At 46.3% G+C, this 17,879-nt stretch overlaps 2 protein-coding genes across 5 annotated transcripts in view; one reads left to right on the top strand and one right to left on the bottom strand.

Annotated features, from left to right (window-relative positions):
* UBP1 (upstream binding protein 1) overlaps positions 1-8,401 on the top strand; it is a 72,790-nt gene extending 64,389 nt beyond the window's left edge. For both annotated transcript variants that reach the window (XM_060111026.1, XM_060111027.1), the window contains 5 exons: positions 377-467; positions 1,224-1,333; positions 2,375-2,517; positions 3,232-3,283; positions 5,304-8,401. In XM_060111026.1, coding sequence (XP_059967009.1) covers positions 377-467; positions 1,224-1,333; positions 2,375-2,517; positions 3,232-3,283; positions 5,304-5,341 — 434 coding nt within the window. In that variant the 3' untranslated portion in view covers positions 5,342-8,401. The remainder of the gene's footprint in view (positions 1-376; positions 468-1,223; positions 1,334-2,374; positions 2,518-3,231; positions 3,284-5,303) is intronic.
* FBXL2 (F-box and leucine rich repeat protein 2) overlaps positions 1,157-17,879 on the bottom strand; it is a 91,510-nt gene continuing 74,787 nt past the window's right edge. For 2 of the 3 annotated variants that reach the window (XM_060111028.1, XM_060111031.1), the window contains 6 exons: positions 16,781-16,841; positions 16,032-16,076; positions 15,421-15,477; positions 10,071-10,283; positions 9,195-9,422; positions 7,332-7,721 (listed from right to left, as the gene is read on the bottom strand). In XM_060111028.1, the coding sequence (XP_059967011.1) occupies positions 9,315-9,422; positions 10,071-10,283; positions 15,421-15,477; positions 16,032-16,076; positions 16,781-16,841 (484 nt within the window). In that variant the 3' untranslated portion in view covers positions 7,332-7,721; positions 9,195-9,314. Of the gene's footprint in view, positions 1,835-7,331; positions 7,722-9,194; positions 9,423-10,070; positions 10,284-15,420; positions 15,478-16,031; positions 16,077-16,780; positions 16,842-17,879 lie in introns of those variants that run through there. The other variant, XM_060111030.1, reaches the window with a different exon arrangement.

Below are 17,879 nucleotides of genomic sequence, written 5' to 3'. Positions count from 1 at the left end.
AAGGTGAACTATCTGGGGTCAGAATCATGCTTATCTTCACGAGCTCCACCCAGCCAGAATAAGGCAGGCACTGAAATCCTGTATTGGGAAGAGACATTCCTGTCCGCCCTTTGCTGTCGGCTCATTGCTCTGATTTTCCAGCCTCTGGGCTTCTGAGTTCCTTCTTGATAGAGAACGTGGAGAGCCAGCATTCTCTCTGGCTGTGAGGGACAGGTGTGTGTGTGTGTGTGTGTGTTGTTCATGTGTATGTGTGTACACAGGAGACCTGGTGATGGCTTCGAAGGACATTAAACTGTGAAGACAGAAGCTGCAAAGTAGCCCGTACTGCTGGTTCTTCTCCCATTTCCTTGACAAGATTCTTTTTGCTCTTCTCCAGGTGCCGACTTGTTAAAACTGACAAAGGAGGATCTAGTACAAATTTGTGGTGTAGCCGATGGAATCCGGCTCTATAATTCACTGAAGTCAAGGTAAAATACCGTGTTTAAAAGGAACTGTTCTGCTTGAAATAAGAATTTGCCCTTGTTCGCGTGGGGACTGCGGGCAGGATGTGTCCACGCCACGTCGGCGTGTGCCCTTGCGCTGTGGGCGCTGGCCCGCCGTGCTCACGAGGAGACTGTTTTGTGTACACCTTCAGGCAGGCCCAGATATGATGCAGGCACTGAGGGCAGAGGTAGACTGTAAGACTAGAAATGCACATGGGCAGGACTGTGGTCTGGAAGACGACTGGGTTTGTTGCCAAGAAAACAAACTTCTCATTTAGGTGAGCTATACAGAATCTATGGTTTTCAAGGTCATGTGACACTACTAAACAGTTATTAAACATGTAAACTTCTAATTGTGAATTAAAATGATAGAACTGTAAACTGTGCTGGCTTTTAAGATCCATTTACTATCGTTGATATTTCTAGACTTATGGTGTGAGAATTCCATTAAACTGAATTTTACTGATGTTACATTGCTGACATAATCTTGAAACTTAAATTTACCAGCATCTGACTGACCATCTCAATGGTTTAGAGTCTGGATCATCAGATTAGACCACCTGTGATAACCTGTGATAGTTGGTGTGAGGTGTGTGTTTTTATATTCTTCCTAGTAAATTATTTCGTATAATGAAGTAACGTTGTAAAGTTCTCCTAAGGAAATAGACCCTAGATTCTTGTAGCTGTCGCTTGCGCGTGCGGCCTTCCCGCCGGCTCACAAGCGCCGTCTTCTGGTTGCAGGTCGGTGCGGCCCCGCCTGACCCTCTACGTCTGCCGCGAGCAGCCGGCGCCACAGGGGCAGCAGCAGGCAGCGGGTGGCGGGGGCGACGGCGGCGGCGCCACGCCCTACGGTGGGTATGGGCGGGCAGGGGTTGGGGGGCCAGGGCACTCGGCTTCCTGCCACTGCCCTTCTGAGTCAGTGGGGACCACCGGGTTGTCCTGGCAGCGGTGAGAGGCAGTGGCCCTTCTCGGCTGTTCTGATAAAATTTAATTTTAAAAGAACAAGTGTAGGGCAGTGTATGGCAACCCTGCTTTAGAGCCTCTGTAGTCTTACCTTAATTGTAGTTCCAAATTCTAAGCAAAGGTTTCTGTACTCACACACATGAAAAAACCCTTGTTTGGGGAAGCAAAGTAAAAGCACTGATATTCCTGATCCGTGTTTGGCTTGAGTCAGTAGTAGAGCAGGACCTGCGAGACTCGGGCTCACTGCAGATGTGCCTGACGCTTTGCAGACAAGGGCTGCTGCACCGTCACGTGTTCCGGAAACAGCTGGGCTTTCTGTGGAGAAGCAGGAGGCCTCATGGTCCACATCCTTAGCTTCTCGTGTGCCGTCTTCTACACTGTTTTTAATTCTTTAGGGGAAAGGAAGAGGGGAGAGGTAGCTTTTATTCTTTAGGATAAGTTCCCAGTAGTAGGTTTACTGAATCTAAAACTATGACCTTTTTAGAGTTCTTTTTATATATGGCTAGAAACACGTAGCATTTTTGAAAATGGCTTTCTTTCGGTATAACTTACATACCACAAAGTCCTCCCACTGCAAGTACACAATTCAGCGATACTTTAATCAGTTTATAGTTTTGCAGCCATCGCCACAATCCAGTTTTAGTCCCATTACTCCAGAATGATCATCTGTGCCCATCTGCAGTCACTTCCTGCTTGCTTTTAAGATAAAACCTCAGATACTTTTGTACAGAGGTTAATGTTAATTAAATTATATGTGTGAGCATAAATAATGTATTATTATATTCACATGGGTAGTAAGGGGAGAAGTATTCTTATCTTTATAATTTTTATATTTCTTTAGTACTTTGAAAGGAGTGATCTTCCAATAGATCAGGTGGAAAATAGATCAAAGATTACTGCTAAAATGCTGTTCTTATTTTTTATTTCAGTTTATCATGCAATCTACTTAGAAGAAATGGTTGCTTCAGAAGTTGCTCGAAAACTTGCGTTGGTGTTTAATATTCCTTTCCACCAAATTAACCAGGTTTACAGACAGGGTCCCACCGGTATTCACATTCTTGTTAGCGATCAGGTAACTGGCATGCCCTTTTCCCTTTCACACTGATATTTACTTTTATATGTATTACTGGAGTGCTATAGAAAAAAAATCTGTGACTTCTTTGGCAAGTACTCATGAGAATCATTTTCAGAGTTGGGAATCAAGATTGGGAAGAATTTATAACCAAGAGTTCTAGGTGTCCTTGGTGGTAGAAGGAATACAGGTAAAGGAGAACCGGAGCTCCGATCCCGCCCTCTTTGAAACTCCGACACTGGTCACTGGGGGGCTCCGGGTTAGCGGGCCTTTGGCCCTTTTTAGCAAGGCATTTGAATGTGTTTTCCTTTTGTGTACTATTTGATGGCTGGTTTTAAAAAGCTGTGAGGTTAGAAGGGCAGTTCACTGCCGCCCCATGTTCAGTGACAAGCAAGTAATAACAGAAGAGCACTTTGGCAGCAACTTTTTGTTAGTCACTATCGCAGAACCCAGCAGCGAATGCCTCCCCGTGGGCTGGAGGGTGACTGACCAGATCGCAGGGCCCCCATGGGCAAGCACGGTCAGCACCGAGCTGGCTGGAACGGCAGGTGTAAGTCCTTGCTACCTCACACTGCCTATCTGAATTACCATTTTGGCCGTTGAGTCCTGTACTTGTGCAGCTCTATATAGGTTATGACATTTTTCTTTTACTGCTTTTACTCAGTTAAGAAAAGACAGTTGGATCTTAATTATACATCTGCTTTATCCTTCTAGATGGTTCAGAACTTTCAAGATGAGAGTTGTTTTTTATTCTCCACAGTAAAAGGTACGTGTGTCTTGAAATGCGAGAATCATGAAAGATAGTGCGTGCCTGAAATCAGCAGTCATCTTGCGTATTTACTTTTGGAAATGCTGGCTTTACTAATTTTAAGAAGTTTGGAAAGGGAATCAAGGAAATACTTCTAGTGACTGAAATACTGTCAAAATTAATTAGCAAGTAAGGAAGAGGAATCAGTCCTTCTGGATGCCTGGAGAAAAATCCCAGTCCATTCAGCCAACATTTTACTGAGTACCTCATGTCAGACACATGCCGTTGGTGCTAGAAAGGTCGTCCCCTCCTGTAGTGGGGAAAGGAAACCAGAATTGGTCCATAGATGCACATAGATTACAAACAGGTAATTTAGGTGCCATGAATGAATGGGGAAGTGGGGTTGCTTGTGGACGAGGGGGCCCGGGGAGGGGGACACGCAGCTGTGGAGGCTTCTCTGAGGAGCTGTCATGAACGCTGAGACCTGGAGCCTGAGGGGGAACTGAACACACGAGGAGCAGCACCCCAGCTGGCGCGGGGCCGGGTGCAGAGGAAGGAGCGTGGCTGCTCTGGAGGCCTGAGAGGGCCCGTGGCTGCTGTGCAGGGCGAGGACGAGCAGAGCTGGAGGCGGGTCTGGTAGGCAGTGCCTGGCGGTGGTGGGAGTTTAGATTTTATTTGAAACGCACTGGAAAGTCGGTGATGTTGTTTAAACAGACGAGTAATGTGAATAGATTTTTCTTCCACTCTTGCAACTCTGTGGAGACAGATGAGAAGGTGGGAAAACTGGAGGCAGGAGATGTCATCTAGACGAGAGGTGACGGGATCTTGGACGCTGATAGACAGGGCCCTGCTGGGCTCCACATTGGAGGGAGGAGTGGTTGTGACTCTCACAGGAGCAGCTGGGCAGGCGGTGGTCGAAGTGGAGAGGTAGGCGGGCTTGGGGGAAGCGGCCAAGGCTTCCGTTTTAGGACGTGGAAAATCATAGCCAGCTGGGGCTGGCGAGAGAGGCCTGGGCTTGAGGTGTAAATCTGGAAGCCTTCAGCGTGTCCGCCGTGACTCAAAGCGGTAGAAATTCTTGAGGTTATGGAGGGAGAGAATGTGAAGAGCGGGCCCAGACGGGGTTCAGTAGAGTTCCAGTTACAGGGCTGGATAAAGGAGGGGTTTTTTAAATGTGAAGTTACTATGAGAAGAGACCTTTAAAAGTCTGATGAGTTAAGATCTAAAGCTGCACTTCAAAGAGCACGATGTCACGTGTCACCCCTTCCTGGGAAGTTACGCGAAGAGAGCAGCCCACCTTGAAGGAAAGGGCTGAAGTTAGGACTTCACCCTGTGCCTGACATGTCTCGTAAGCCACCAAGTTAACCTGCAGTGCAGGGCTGTTTAGTCTGTGAACTGGCCCACTTTATCTTTTCTTTTCAGACATATTTAGCTTAGTACCCTTCTGACTCATTTTTCGTTCTCAAAACAACGCAGTTTTTACTCTGCAAAACTCACAGTCTATAAAAGAGGCAGTTCGTACAGTGAACGTGTGGATGCGTCCTGTGAAGGCGGTGGGGTTTCTGGTGTCAGCATCACAGGACGTGCCCGCCCCGCTCAGTGTACTGTTTTCAGACATTGGTCCTTAGGGAAAAATTCATTTGTTCCTTGATGACCGCCTGTACTGCTGCTTCTCGCTATCTCCTGAGAAACGCTAGGCCATCGCGCAAAAGTAGTGTATTTTTTAAAATGTTTCAGATCTACTTTTGAGGAGTTCAAAAATTATTTCCAGAAAAGGTGGATGTAAGCACCCAGTTTATTGGATAGTCTGTGCCCTGTGCCTTGCCCTCAGATGGGGGGCAGGGCGGGCAAAGGGAATGTGCACATGACGCTGCTGTAGGCAAGAGGGGCTGGAGCAAGTTAGCTTGTTTTCCTCTAGAATATTTAAAGTTACCCTCTGAACTGGGGCGGGGGGTTGTAGAGTTCTAGGAGTGTTCAATGTAGTCTTGATTCTCCGGCCTGGTAAGAAATTGCGCGTAACGTCCCTTTCTTTTTTCCGCAGCTGAAAACGGCGGTGGCGTCCACATAATTTTGAAGTGACGTCTTGACGTAGTCTGAACTCTATTCAGCACCAGTTAAAGTTACGCTTAAAAGTGTGTGAAGACTGAATCCAAGAAGTCTTGGGATTGGATTTTACCGTATGAAATGTTTCATATTGAAAACACAGGATGACCTTTCTCACAAGCTGGATGAGAGGCACGTCTCCTTCGCTTCACTGCCGCGGCCTCGCCCCGGGACAGTGAGCACGTCGGGCCCCGGTGCAGGTAGGCTGCCTGCTTCTCTGCCAGAGAGGCCAGTAGACACAGTCCCTAGAAGCAGCCTTCGCTGTCTTTTTACACTGTATGCGGTTTGGAAATGAATGTAAAGACGTACTGTGGGCATTTACCTTTCTGGGCCAGTTCGGCTTCTGCTGCCCGGACCTTATGCTGACCTGGGTGGGGGGTGGGCACTGGCTGCTGCGGGGCCAGCGCCAAATCCACGTGTGGAGAGAGCGAGGCCGGCGCTGATACGGGCCGATCAGTGGTCAGGGGAGAGGCTTGGCGCCTTCTTGGAAAAAATCATGTCTAAGGGTGCGCATCTGCCATGATCATGCCAGATCGGGGAAGCCCCAAGCCAGGAAGAGGGGCGTGAAGCAAACTGCATTATCAAGAGTACCTTGGTGAGAGGATCAGTGTAAATCCTAATAGGTACAAAAAGACTTTTGTGTTTTTGCTTTGTCACAGATTAATTGAAAAACTTTTTGCTTCTGCTTCCATTTTTAGCATTTTGTTTCTGGTTTTCATTTTTGAAGCCCCAATGCCTTTTAAACTCATGTGGTTTTCTTTCTCCTTTTCCTCCCTCTCTTTGTCTCTGACCACCCACCCCACCCTGCACCATACTGTTGTTAAACTTTTTTAAAGCCCTCTCCCCAACATTGGAAATACACCTAAGCAGAAGAAAACAGTGTGATAGTTTCTGAGTTGGTGTTAAGGGGTCTTCATTATCAAGAGTTGAAATTTATTTGTGGAACACTAGACATCACAAACACTATATTGTACCATCAAAATTCCTCACACTTCTCTAATATGGAGCTTTAGTACAATCACGGGTAACATTCTGGTGATTATTTAGGGACTTTTTTATACACCACATAATAGCTTCTTTTTCTATAAAAAGAGTGCCTCTTTCACAAAACCAATGCTTGTTGGCCAGTATACTTTCCAAAGGGAATCACTGTTTTTGCAATTTTTTCTACTATCATCATTATTATCTCTTCCCTTCACCCGAAGCCTTCCCAAAATTCATCAGCAAGCATTTGAGGCCTGTGGTGTACTAGACACAATTTTCTTTTCAAACTTCGATTCCATTTTAATTATACCATGTCTGTCCGTTTACCCAGTGTCTTGGTGTTGAGTATATTATTTGATCCTTATCTTTGTTCAGGCAGAAATAGGAATGGCTAATTTTGAGTTTAAAATCTCTCCCAGAAGACAAAACTACTTCATACCATGTCTGTCCGTTTACCCAGTGTCTTGGTGTTGAGTATATTATTTGATCCTTCTCTTTGTTCAGGCAGAAATAGGAATGGCTAATTTTGAGTTTAAAATCTCTCCCAGAAGACAAAACTACTTCAGTGGGTGAAAGCTTTGGCATTTTATGTTTTATTTATAAAGGGGGTTATTCGAGATGAAAAAGTACTGTCCATCTTTGGTTTGAAAATATCCATAACTTGTATAGACCCTAAAGCAGGAGAGCTTTCCTTTCCGTCATTTTCCCTTTGCTTTTGTATGACCACATGTTTTCTGTACCAGTCACTTGGGAAAGAAGTGAGCTTCTCTCTTAATTGTTTAGAGTTTTGCTTGTCTATTTAGCATTCCTTTTCGAGTCTCAAGATTTATGGAACAATAAATGTCATTTTTAATGCTGTGTGCTATTTCGAATTCCTCATCAGGTTTTACAAGTGGGTAAAAATAATTAAAAGCTCCTCAAACTTGAAATGACACCAAGCAGCACTGAACATTAGTCTGTCCCAGTGAAACAGGTTAAATTATGGCACCAGCAAATTTGCTACTTTGTTTTTTTAATAGTAGGATGTACACATTTCAGTATAATAAATGTTTTCCGCTTGTTTTGCAAATGTGTGTCTCATTTAAAATCCAAGTTCCTGCCAGTGTGTCACCTCATGTCATAGAATCAAGGAGTTCACTGTGTATGTTCTGAGCACACACCAGTCCCAGTGTTGTTACAAGAGCTGATGGGGGTACGTATTTTCAGTTTATTTCCTCAAAGCTGATACAACTGAGGACAGCTTATCCAGTGACTGTGCCACACTTAAAGGGGAAGCAAACCTGATTTTTCTTAACAGAGGTTCTCCTTTTTTGTAGATGTGGTCCAACGTCATTCAGCCAGAGTCCAGTAGCTGTGAGAGGTTGTGTCCGGGCTCAAAAGAGATAATGTATAGAAGGCCCTGGTCATTTAAATTTTTAAAATAGAAACTATATTTATAGCTTCCTGCAACAGCCATTTTTTCCCCCACACAGTGGTGTAAATGTATATTTAGATAACTGCTATGGTATACATACGATAAGGCAGCAAAATCATCAGGACTTCAATGCTTATTCTGATAATCCTGTTAACTGATTTATAGAGTTGTATATCCATCTATTTGCCTTCTCTCCCCAGAATGCAGCTGAGGCCTTGTATCCTAAATGCTTCTAAAACTCTCCACCTAATAGAACCCTAACCCAATTAGAAGTATTGCTGGTCGTGGGGAAACTTCTCATTTTTGCTCTTTCCCTCAGCTTCTCATGAGCTCTGGGCTCTTCAGTTTGGGGAGTGGTTACTAAGAAGGGTTGGCTACCATTAACACAGAGATGCAGTGAAGGTCACAAATGTGGACAGCACAGAGCAGAAACCAGATCATCCTATCAGATTTCAGGTAACATTAGGAACGCCTGAATTTTGGAAGATGGTTTTGCTCAGATTTGTCTGCCATAAGATAATAGCAATAAAACCCTCTGACTTAAGCATTGCAATGGTTTATTCATTTTTATATAAGTCTCAAAGGTGCCAACACTTTACTGATTTTAGTTTTAAGTGTGTAAAATTTTTGAATAGTCCTGGTGTAACTTGATTTCTAAGATTTTAAAATAAACTTGGAAAAAAATCACACCCATTCTACATGCATCCATTATTTTTAATTGATTATATTATAGATAACTTGAGCCTTAATTCTGTTTCCTTAAGGTCCCCCAAAGTTTGTGAGACATGACATGATCAGCTTTTCTATAACAACAACACATTATGTGCCATAGCCTACACCAGAGCTTATGATTTCCAATCAGGCAACACAAACTGAGTTGCTTTTGTTTAGTTTTTGGTCCCCAAAAGGATATATGACAAGTTGACAGAAACAGAAAGGTGAAGACCTTGCTCCACCCTGTTTAGAGTCCTCATTCTTTGGTGTCTCATGGAAACCTATTAACTTGCCTTCCACGTAAGTCGCTACGTAGAAAACTGTCGGGCATTATGAATTTGCAGTATAGTCACTTTGATAAAGTTGCTATTTAATCTTCAAAGTGGAAAAGTCCTGCTAATCAAAATGGAATCGTTGTGAATAAAAGTAGGCCACTGGCTGAAGTATCAGATAGAAAATCAGCAGCTTATTTTTCTGCTCCATTTGTGCTAACACTGATGGTCTGTTTGAGGAATGCTGACAAAGCCAAGGGCAGGAATTTTGTACCTAGGGAGGCACCCACCTCTAGAGATCCAGGTCTCCTGCATGGTCCTGGCTGCACTATGACCACTCTTGCCCTGTGTTACCTGACACAAGGCTTCAAATTGATTGCACCACAGCAGAATAAAGGTAAAAACTATCACAAGAGTTACTGCAGTCCCTGCAGAAGTCTTTTACCTGTAAATGCCTTTCCCAATGGAGAATCAACAGATTTGGATGATGGTGGAGTGCGTCAGAAAGACTCGGGTCCTCAGGAGGAAGGGACACCTCATGAAGCCCTGGGCTGGGCAGCTGCTGTCAGAGGATGACACAGCACCTGCATAGCCGCTGTCCACTTCCTCCCACTGCTGTCGGCGGGGTGACAGGAGCAAAGTAGGCATGGACTTTGACATGAGGGAGCTGGGCCTGAAAGTAGAAAGGAAAAGTGTTGTCATAAGATAGTTTGGGGATTACAGGCATAATCCTAGAAAAGCCCACAGTCTCCTATAGAATCTAGTTCATTCTACCCTTAGGCAGATAGTCCCAATAGAATTTCTGGTGTGCGCTAAATAACGCTGCTCCTGTTGACATGCATGTCTCCCCAAACAGCACCTTTTAAAGACAAAGGGGTGGTCACTGTCCCTGTGTGCAAACCGAGTAGAGATGTAACAGCTGTAGCACCTGGGACTGCTTAGGGGTCTAAGTGCAAAGTTGCCTAAACTTAAAGCGTTTTCAAGAACGATGCAGGTGAACTACATGCGGAAAGAACGCCACAGTTATTAAGACATTTTATACCTAGAAATTAGCAAAGATCAAGCCTACTGATAAAGGCCTTAAGTCCCTTTCCTTCTAATAAGTTTGCTAATCAACAGACCACATGGAACCTCCACCCAGACCCATTCTAGAAGTTGACTCTTTCCAGGGTGGGGTCTAATAAGGAAATTTAGAAGAAGTCTAAGAGGATAGTTTGCGTAACTATTGGCCCAGGACAGAACGTAGAAAATGGATGTTGATTCTTGGTGTATTTGTCGTTTGCTGAGAAACTGCCGGGTGTGGCTGCTGCCCGACACTTACCCGCATCCGCTTGATGCCCGCGCGGGTGACCTGCTGGCAGTCATACAGCTCGAGGCGCTCCAGGCCACGACAGTTCTCCAGGTGCTCCAGGGCCACGTCAGTGATGAGGAGGCAGTTGTCCAGTTCCAGCACCCGCAGCCTCTCGTGGCCACAAGGACTGTTGCTCAGGTGCAGGATCCCATCATCCGTGATGAGCTCACAGTGGGACAGGCTCTGGAATGAGGGGAAGCACAGATGTTTGCTGGACCCTCTCATTCCAAGGCTCACGGCCCAGGAAGAGCAGGGAAGCCAGCCCAGGCAGCGTCCCTGGGAACCACTGAGCAGCGGGAGGATGGAGCACAAAGCTGTGGGCCCATGAGCAGCAGCTTCTCTCACCTTCCCGCCAGGTAAAGATGGGAACCGACACTGCAGAGGGTGGTCTGCACCGTGAGGATCCTGAACTCACCTCTTCCCGCAAACAGCGAATCTACAGCTACACAGGGAACAGCTTCCTCCAGAAAAAAACATAAAAACTGGCTGAACGACTCTCCATGTCGGGCAAATGAGAGAAGGCCCGCTTGGAAGCGGAAGGAGAGGCTGGGCCACAGTCTGTCATGAACCCCGGCCCCAAGTGCGGAGACCCCTGGGCAGGAGGGAACTCATAACCTGGAGCTTCTCACTGAGGAGCGAAGGGTTTAACCCCACGTCAGGCACCTGAACGTCCAGCTGGAAAAACCAACCCGCTGACCTCGCGAGACCCAGAGACCACAGCAACGTGAGGAGGAATCCAAAGGACTTTCACGCCCGGGCCCTCCCCACCCCCAGGGCCCAGCTGATGGAGGGGAGCCCAGCCCGGGTGTGAGAGGCTCGCCTGCTGGGTGACACATTGGGGGGCCTGCTGGGGTGCCCCCAGGGCCTGGAGATGGGTGGGGACCACCTTTGCACATTCCCTCTGCTGAGCTCCAGCCGTTGGGTAATATTTTCTTTTCTAAATTCTGGGCTGCTCCCTTCCCGGTGAGCACGATTGCGCATGCTCTCCCGGCCCTGCCTCTGCCTCGCGCCAGGGTGCCATCCTCATTCTCTATGTTTCTCGGGGGAGTTTCACGTGTGTCTGGTGCCCCAGTTTTTGCAGCTGTTGCCAGGGGACACGTCCATCTCCTGGCCTGCGGGGTCCCACGGGACTGTAACCAATGGAGAGATTGTTAAGTGGCTCCCACGTCCCGGGATCAGCAAGAGAAAACACCCAGGAGTCAACTTTCTTGGAAAGAGGACTATGAGCTTGTCATCACAGCTACAGCCAGGGGCACAGGCTTCTAATTAAACACACATCTAAGGGCTGACTGTAATCCTTTCTAGAGACCTTGGAGGCTGATGCTGTCTTTGCTCTCCCCTCTGCCATGCTCCAGAGCACCAGTATCTCCCAGAGGGGAGCTTTTACATCTGCCTGGTGACCTGGTTTTTATTTCTGGTGCCCCAGTCTTTGTATAAGGTGCCCATGGGATGCTCCTTGCTCACCTGGCCCTGATGGCCAAAGAAGGCTTGTGCTCCTGGGTCCCATGGGACGTTAACATGAAAGAGTTCTTGGCAGGCTACCACCCTCAGGGCACTTTACAGACAGCAGGGTGAAACAACACCCAGCCTTTCTGGGAAAGAGGCCTATTTGCTTGTCCTGGAGCTTACAGGGCGGGCTTCAGGTCTGGTACACATCTAGAGGCCTACAGATGTGCTCTCAGCAAAGGTAGGTGCAGGTACATGCCATCTCTGCACTCTCTCTGGTCAGTATCCCCCCAGACAGGAGTTTACGCCCTTATCTGGGAAAAGTACCAAACAGAGGTCATGGAGCTGAAGAATACAACTGAACTGAAAAATAAAGTAGAAGGTTTCAAGAACAGACTACATGAAGCAGATAAAAGGATCAGTGACTTGAAGACATGGCAGTGAAAATCACCCAATCAGAGCAGCAAAGAGAAAAAGAATGAAAAAAAGTAAAGAAGATACCCTAATAGACTTATGGGACAATATCAAGTGGACTAACGTTCTCATTATAAGGGTAACAGAAGGAGAAGAGAGAGAAACAGGCAGAAAAGCTAACAGAGAAAATAATGGCTGAAAACTTCTCTAGCCTGGGGGAGGAAACAGACATCCAGATTCAGGAATCCCAGAGAATTCCAAATAAGATGAGACCCTCGCCAAAACACATTACAATTAAAATGTCAAAAGTTAAAGAATCTTAAGAGCAGCAAGAGAAAAACAACTTGTTATATACAAGGGAACCCCCCGTAAGATTATCAGCAGGTTTTTCAGTAGAAACTTTGCAGGCCAGAATGGAGGGGCACAATATATTCAATGTGCTGACAGAAATGAAAAAAAACTCCAACCAAGAATAGTAAACCCAACAAAGTTATTCAGAACTGAAGGAGAGATGGGAATTCCCTGGCGGTCCAGTGGTTAGGACTCAGCCCTTTCACTGCTGGGGCCCAGGTTCAATCCCTGGTTGGGGAGCTAAGATACTGCAAGCCGCTCAGCGTGGCCACAAAAAAAAGAATGGAAGGAGAGAGAAGTTTTCCAGCCAAGCTAGAGCTAAACTAAACTAGTTCATCATCACTAAACCTGCCTTACAAGAAATGTTAAAGGGACTTTGTTAAGCTGAAAAGGGCACTAATTAGTAACAAGAAAACATGAAGGTATAAATCTCACTGGTAAAGGCTGTGATAAATCAGGGTGAAAGATAAAACTCTGTGGCATCAAGAAAATAATATAGTCTTTATTGGCTGTAATTCTTTATTCTTTAATAGCTAAAATTCTTAGATAGCTTCTAGGACCAATGAGCTGCATTAACATGATTTTAAAAGTCAAAAAAACTGGCTCTGGTACTGAAGAGGAAACCAGCCCCCCAATTATCAATAGAACCTGCTGATGACATCCTACATACTAAAAACTGAAGTAACAAAGAGGATCCTTAACCTCCTTTGAACAAACTTCATGAACTCCTCTGTGTTCTTTTGAATCTAGAGTTCCCCTTGTTTGCAATTGTATTTTCGACTTATTTTCAAAGAAACATGATCAGTTTCCCTTTCAAAATAGCCTTCTAGATTTGGTTTTTGTGAGAGTACAAGGCCCTTCCTCCCTTGAGGATCACAGAGCAGTTCCTGGAAGGGGTGGGGTATGTGCACACTTGCCTCCTTCACATGTAAAGAAGAACCTGGGAACTGAAGTTTAGCAAATGAGGTGTGATAGTTACCTAGCTGGGGGATAGTGGTCACTTCCCTCATTTCTTCCTGCTTGCAGATCTTTAGTATAAAAGCTAAAAACCAGATTTCAAAATTCTGAATCTGTGGAGCTTTGCCCCAGTAGCATTGGCTCCTCTGAGCTCCCCAGGCTGGGGGAGGACTCCCTGGGGTGGACCCCCGGCTCCAGCCTGGAGAGCACTGTGTGGCCCTCCCCCAGGGAGGTGGGGACTGGCTGCTCCTCTGCGCGTGTCCCAGGCGCACCCGGGCTGCCTCGCACCAAGACTGTGCACCTGTGCTGTGAGACCTGCAGCGGCAGAAACGCACATCCAGCAACCCTGCGCTTCCGCTCACCCTTGGCTGTACCTGGGGGCTGACAGAGGCGCTTCTACCATGTCCGTAGCAGGGAAAGCCCCTGGGGTATCCGTTAACAAGGATCCAGACACACACTGCTGTGCAATTTCTGAGTGATAAAGTCTGTCTCTTCTGATGATCTTTTCACTCTCCAGTGCCTAGAACAGTGCCCAGCGTGTAGTGGTCCTCAAGAGGCGTTTGTAGAGTGAATTTGATGAATATAATCAGATTTAATCCACAGCATTTCCCTTTTTTGTGTGGTGTACTAGGCATCTCCAAAGCTAAGTTTAGATTTCAACTGCAACTGTTTCCCTGCTTTTCTGCTAATAATCCTCCAGGTATTTTTTTTTTTTTTTCATTTGAGGCTCTTTTCTTGGACTTCTGGGTTTTATTATAGTTTATCTTTTACTCTAAGTCCCCTTTCTGGAAGTAGCTTGTATGAGTATCGGGGAAGATGGAGAAGATTTCAGTCACCAGAATCCCCGCTGGGGGGAACACTATTTGGAAGACATTTCCTGACCCGTCGCTGAGGTGGGCCTGCACTCCTGAGGAAGCAGGAGTTAGGGAGCTGGTGGAAGGCCTTGTCCCATGCACACAAGAGATGACACTAACGAAGGGGTGGGAGTCCAAGTCCAGGGTATCTCCGAGTCGGGGAGAGAGCCCTTGGGCAACAGGGAGGAGGGAGGTTAAAATAGGAAACAAAGCACGGGGCTCCTAACCTTCCCCACACCTCTGAGAAGCAGGCCATCTCAGGGACACGGGGACAAGGTGTGGAGAAAGCACATCAGACAACTGGTTCTATCAATTATAAAACCAGATCAGAACGAATTTGGGAGTAAAAACATTAGAATGACAAAATTATCTGCAGGTGTGTAGAGAGAAACAGTTTCAGCAGAGAATCCGGAAACAGGTAGGTTTCTGACTATCTCTGAAATCTGACACCAAACTCAAAAAAAAGTCCCAGAGTTGTCCAAAGCCCAGCACACTTGTGCCTGAGGGAGAAGCATCCAGAAGGAATGTGGAAATAAGGAAAACTGGTGGGGAGAGTAACTCAAGGCCAAATGGAGCTTTAATGATGTTATAAAATCCTAGCCCTTGCTGACAGAGCAAGTTCAAAGGGGATAGAGAGAACTGGCTTAAGAAAAATCTGTCGTGTATCTCAGGGAAGTGGAAAGACCAGACCCCACGGAAGCCACGAAATCTGGGTCCTTTGGGCAGTTGTGTAAATTTGGGCAAGCCTCTTAACCGCTCTGAGCCTCAGCTTCCTCACTGATAAAATAGGGATGTCCATGGTGCCCGCATCACAGGGCTGTGTTGGGATTCAGTGAGTCAGTGTATCTGGTGGGAGGAGGCAGCCGAATGGGGACTCCACCCCTGCTTCACATCCAGCAGCCGGATGGGAAACGTGCATGCGACGTCTGCATGGCTAAGAGTGTCAGTGACACTTTTCATTGCTCATTCTAGATCTTTCAGTATATTCTAATCCCCCCCATAGATATTTGAGCAGATATGAAATGTAATATAAGGATGGCCTCATTTTAACCGTGCTAACTTTCACTATACCCGACATGATGAACACGAATTTGAGTGAGGACGCTGGTCCCTATATTAGGTTCACACCCTAAAATGAAAGCAGTGACATTTAGATACCCTGCCTCCCAAGTGAGCCCAACGCACAGACCTTTGAAACCAAGAATGATGACACCCTATGGAAAGGAAGGTTCTTGCTGTAGTACGGGGGTGCTTTCATCCCTGAGAGGTAAGTAACGTCACAAGAAGCTCAGACTCACCAGGGCTTGCAGTTTAGGACAGTGAATGGAGAGCTGGATGAGTGTGCTGTCGGTTATCTGGAGAGAAACACGTGGTGTCAGTGTGGCTTCTACACCAGAACTTAATACCTAATCCTGCTTCTCCTGAATACAAGAATCAAAAGGTGCAAAAGAATTAAAAACTCATCTCAAGCTACTCGGGCTGGGAGCTCCTCTCTTCACCAACAACCTCAATTCTGCTCATTCCCAGAGATGTGAAGGTGTTCTTTGGTCTTTCCTCTGGTGCCCCAAGGGGGACAAGGGACAAAGAGGATCCCCCAAGATTCTTCTCTGTAGAGTCACCTCATCACTGGACATGCAAGCTTATTTCTCCCTTAAGTTTTGTGAAAATGAGTCCTTTTTTTTTTTTTTAATGTTTGGCAAAAGATGGTGCTATCCTGAACGTGGCTGTAACTCTGATGACTGAGAACAGCCCAAAGTTTATGCATCCCCCTCCCATGGCCCTCACAGGTTCCCAAGCCCTGACACCTATGCTGGGGCAAGGAGGGTCCAGACAATGGCCAGTTGGCGTCTCTGGTTACGCCTGTCAGTGGCTGAGGGGCGCCCTGCAGAGCTGTCAGGAGTCCACTCACCAAGATGCATTCTTCGAGATCCATCTTCTCCAGGTCATGACAATTCTGAAAAAGTCCATAAGAGTCCATAAGACACCCCGTTCCGAAAGCGACCCAGTGAGCCAGCGCTTTGGAGCAGGCGCCCTTTGAATCACATTCACTTTGGAAACGGGCATTAGGGCTGCACTTCCTTCTCTCGTCCTGGAAAGGCAGTTGTCTGCACCTTCCCAGTGGCTCACAGGTATCAGCACAGAGACTTTAGCCATGGAATGGGCTCTGGGAGGTCGTGGGGGTGGGCGCTCAGCCACGGTGGGGATGGTGGAGGGCTGGGGTAGGAGGAAGAGTGTATCAGCATCCCCAGGAGGACATGGGTTCTGGGCAGCAGGCCACAGGGGCCCACAGTGGTTGGCACTGGCAGGGCAGTGTGGAGAGAGGGCAGAGGCAGAGCCCAGCCCAGCCCAGCTGAGGGATGCTACGGAGAGGCTGAGTCGGGGTCTGTGGGAGGAAGGGCATCTCCTGCCAGGGAGGAGGCTTTTCTCATTGGGGTCCCACCTGACCAAGTGAGAGTGAGGTCCACGCCTGGTACAGGACCTGCCTAGCTTTCCAGCCTGTTGGGGAAAATGCAGGACACATCCCCCAAGGACTCTATTCTACTTGGTGCCTGTCATTTCTGAAGGTAGTTTTTTGCACACTCCAAGACCACTCCAATTCACTTTGACTGAGGGAGGTGAATTAGAGTTTGGTTTGATTTTGTAAAACCTCTGTCTTACCCGAGCTAAAAGTGTAAAGCCTGCATCAGTCAAATGGGAACATCGGGCAGCCTCCAAGATCCTGGAATAAGGAGTGCACAGAAGACAAAGTGGTGACTGGTTAACAACAGAAAAGCATACTTTACAATGCTCTTGAGTTTATTCCACTCTGTGACACAAAAATGAGGCTCAGGGAGAAATGTGACCTGCCCAAAGTCCCATCCCAAACTTGGTCAGTAAATCCAGGAATCTTCTCACAATACCAGCACATGGTTGCTGTTGTTTTTAGATATTATTCTAATATGTGTTGACTTCTAAACAATTAAAATGTACTTTCACTCAACAAAATCATCTTGATATACTGCATTTATTGAAATTCCCAGTCACCCTAAAGGAAATTATAAAAATTTACAGTCAATGAAAACATCCATGCTTCACAGGGATGGATGCTTAAATAACATTTTAAAATTAAATTACTCCCTTATAGCAATAATTTTGACCTCCTTTCTGACCAGTTTTGACCACCTATGTTCCTTCTACCATGCAGAAGTATCAAAATTCTTGAGAATCTTCCCTAATTTAACAGTAAGAAAAATAGGGAAAAGGCAAAATAAGACAATCCTTAGACGGTATATAACCAAAAAAAAGGGCGGGGGCAGGGGGGGTTACTCTTTGGCAGTCCAGTGGTTAGGACTCCATGCTTCCACTGCAGGGGTCATGGGTTTGATCCCTGGCCAGGGAACTAAGATCCTGCATGCCGTGTGGCGCAGCCAAAAAAAAAAAAAAAAAGATATGTAACTGCTGTAAGTATGAAAAATGGATCAGTTTCACCGATAAGTAAAGAGTAACAAAACAAGTATCTTTTTTCTGCCTCTTTTGTAGGGGTTAAGGTTGCTGGTTCTATAATCAAACTCTACAAGTTCAAATTCTAGTTTTACTTCTTACTTATCATGTGACCCAGGATAAATTATGTGCTTTTCACTGAGTCTCAGTTTCTCCTCTGCAAAACAAGTGAGAATACAATACCTACCTCCTAGCAATGCAGTGAGGACTAAGTGAGACAATGCTTGTGAAAGTGCTAACAAAGAGCCTGGAACACATATGAGTTCAACTGATGTTA

This window comes from Mesoplodon densirostris, chromosome 10 (assembly GCF_025265405.1).
Source record: "Mesoplodon densirostris isolate mMesDen1 chromosome 10, mMesDen1 primary haplotype, whole genome shotgun sequence".
NCBI lineage: Eukaryota > Metazoa > Chordata > Mammalia > Artiodactyla > Ziphiidae > Mesoplodon > Mesoplodon densirostris.
This window is presented reverse-complemented; position numbering and strand designations above follow the sequence as displayed.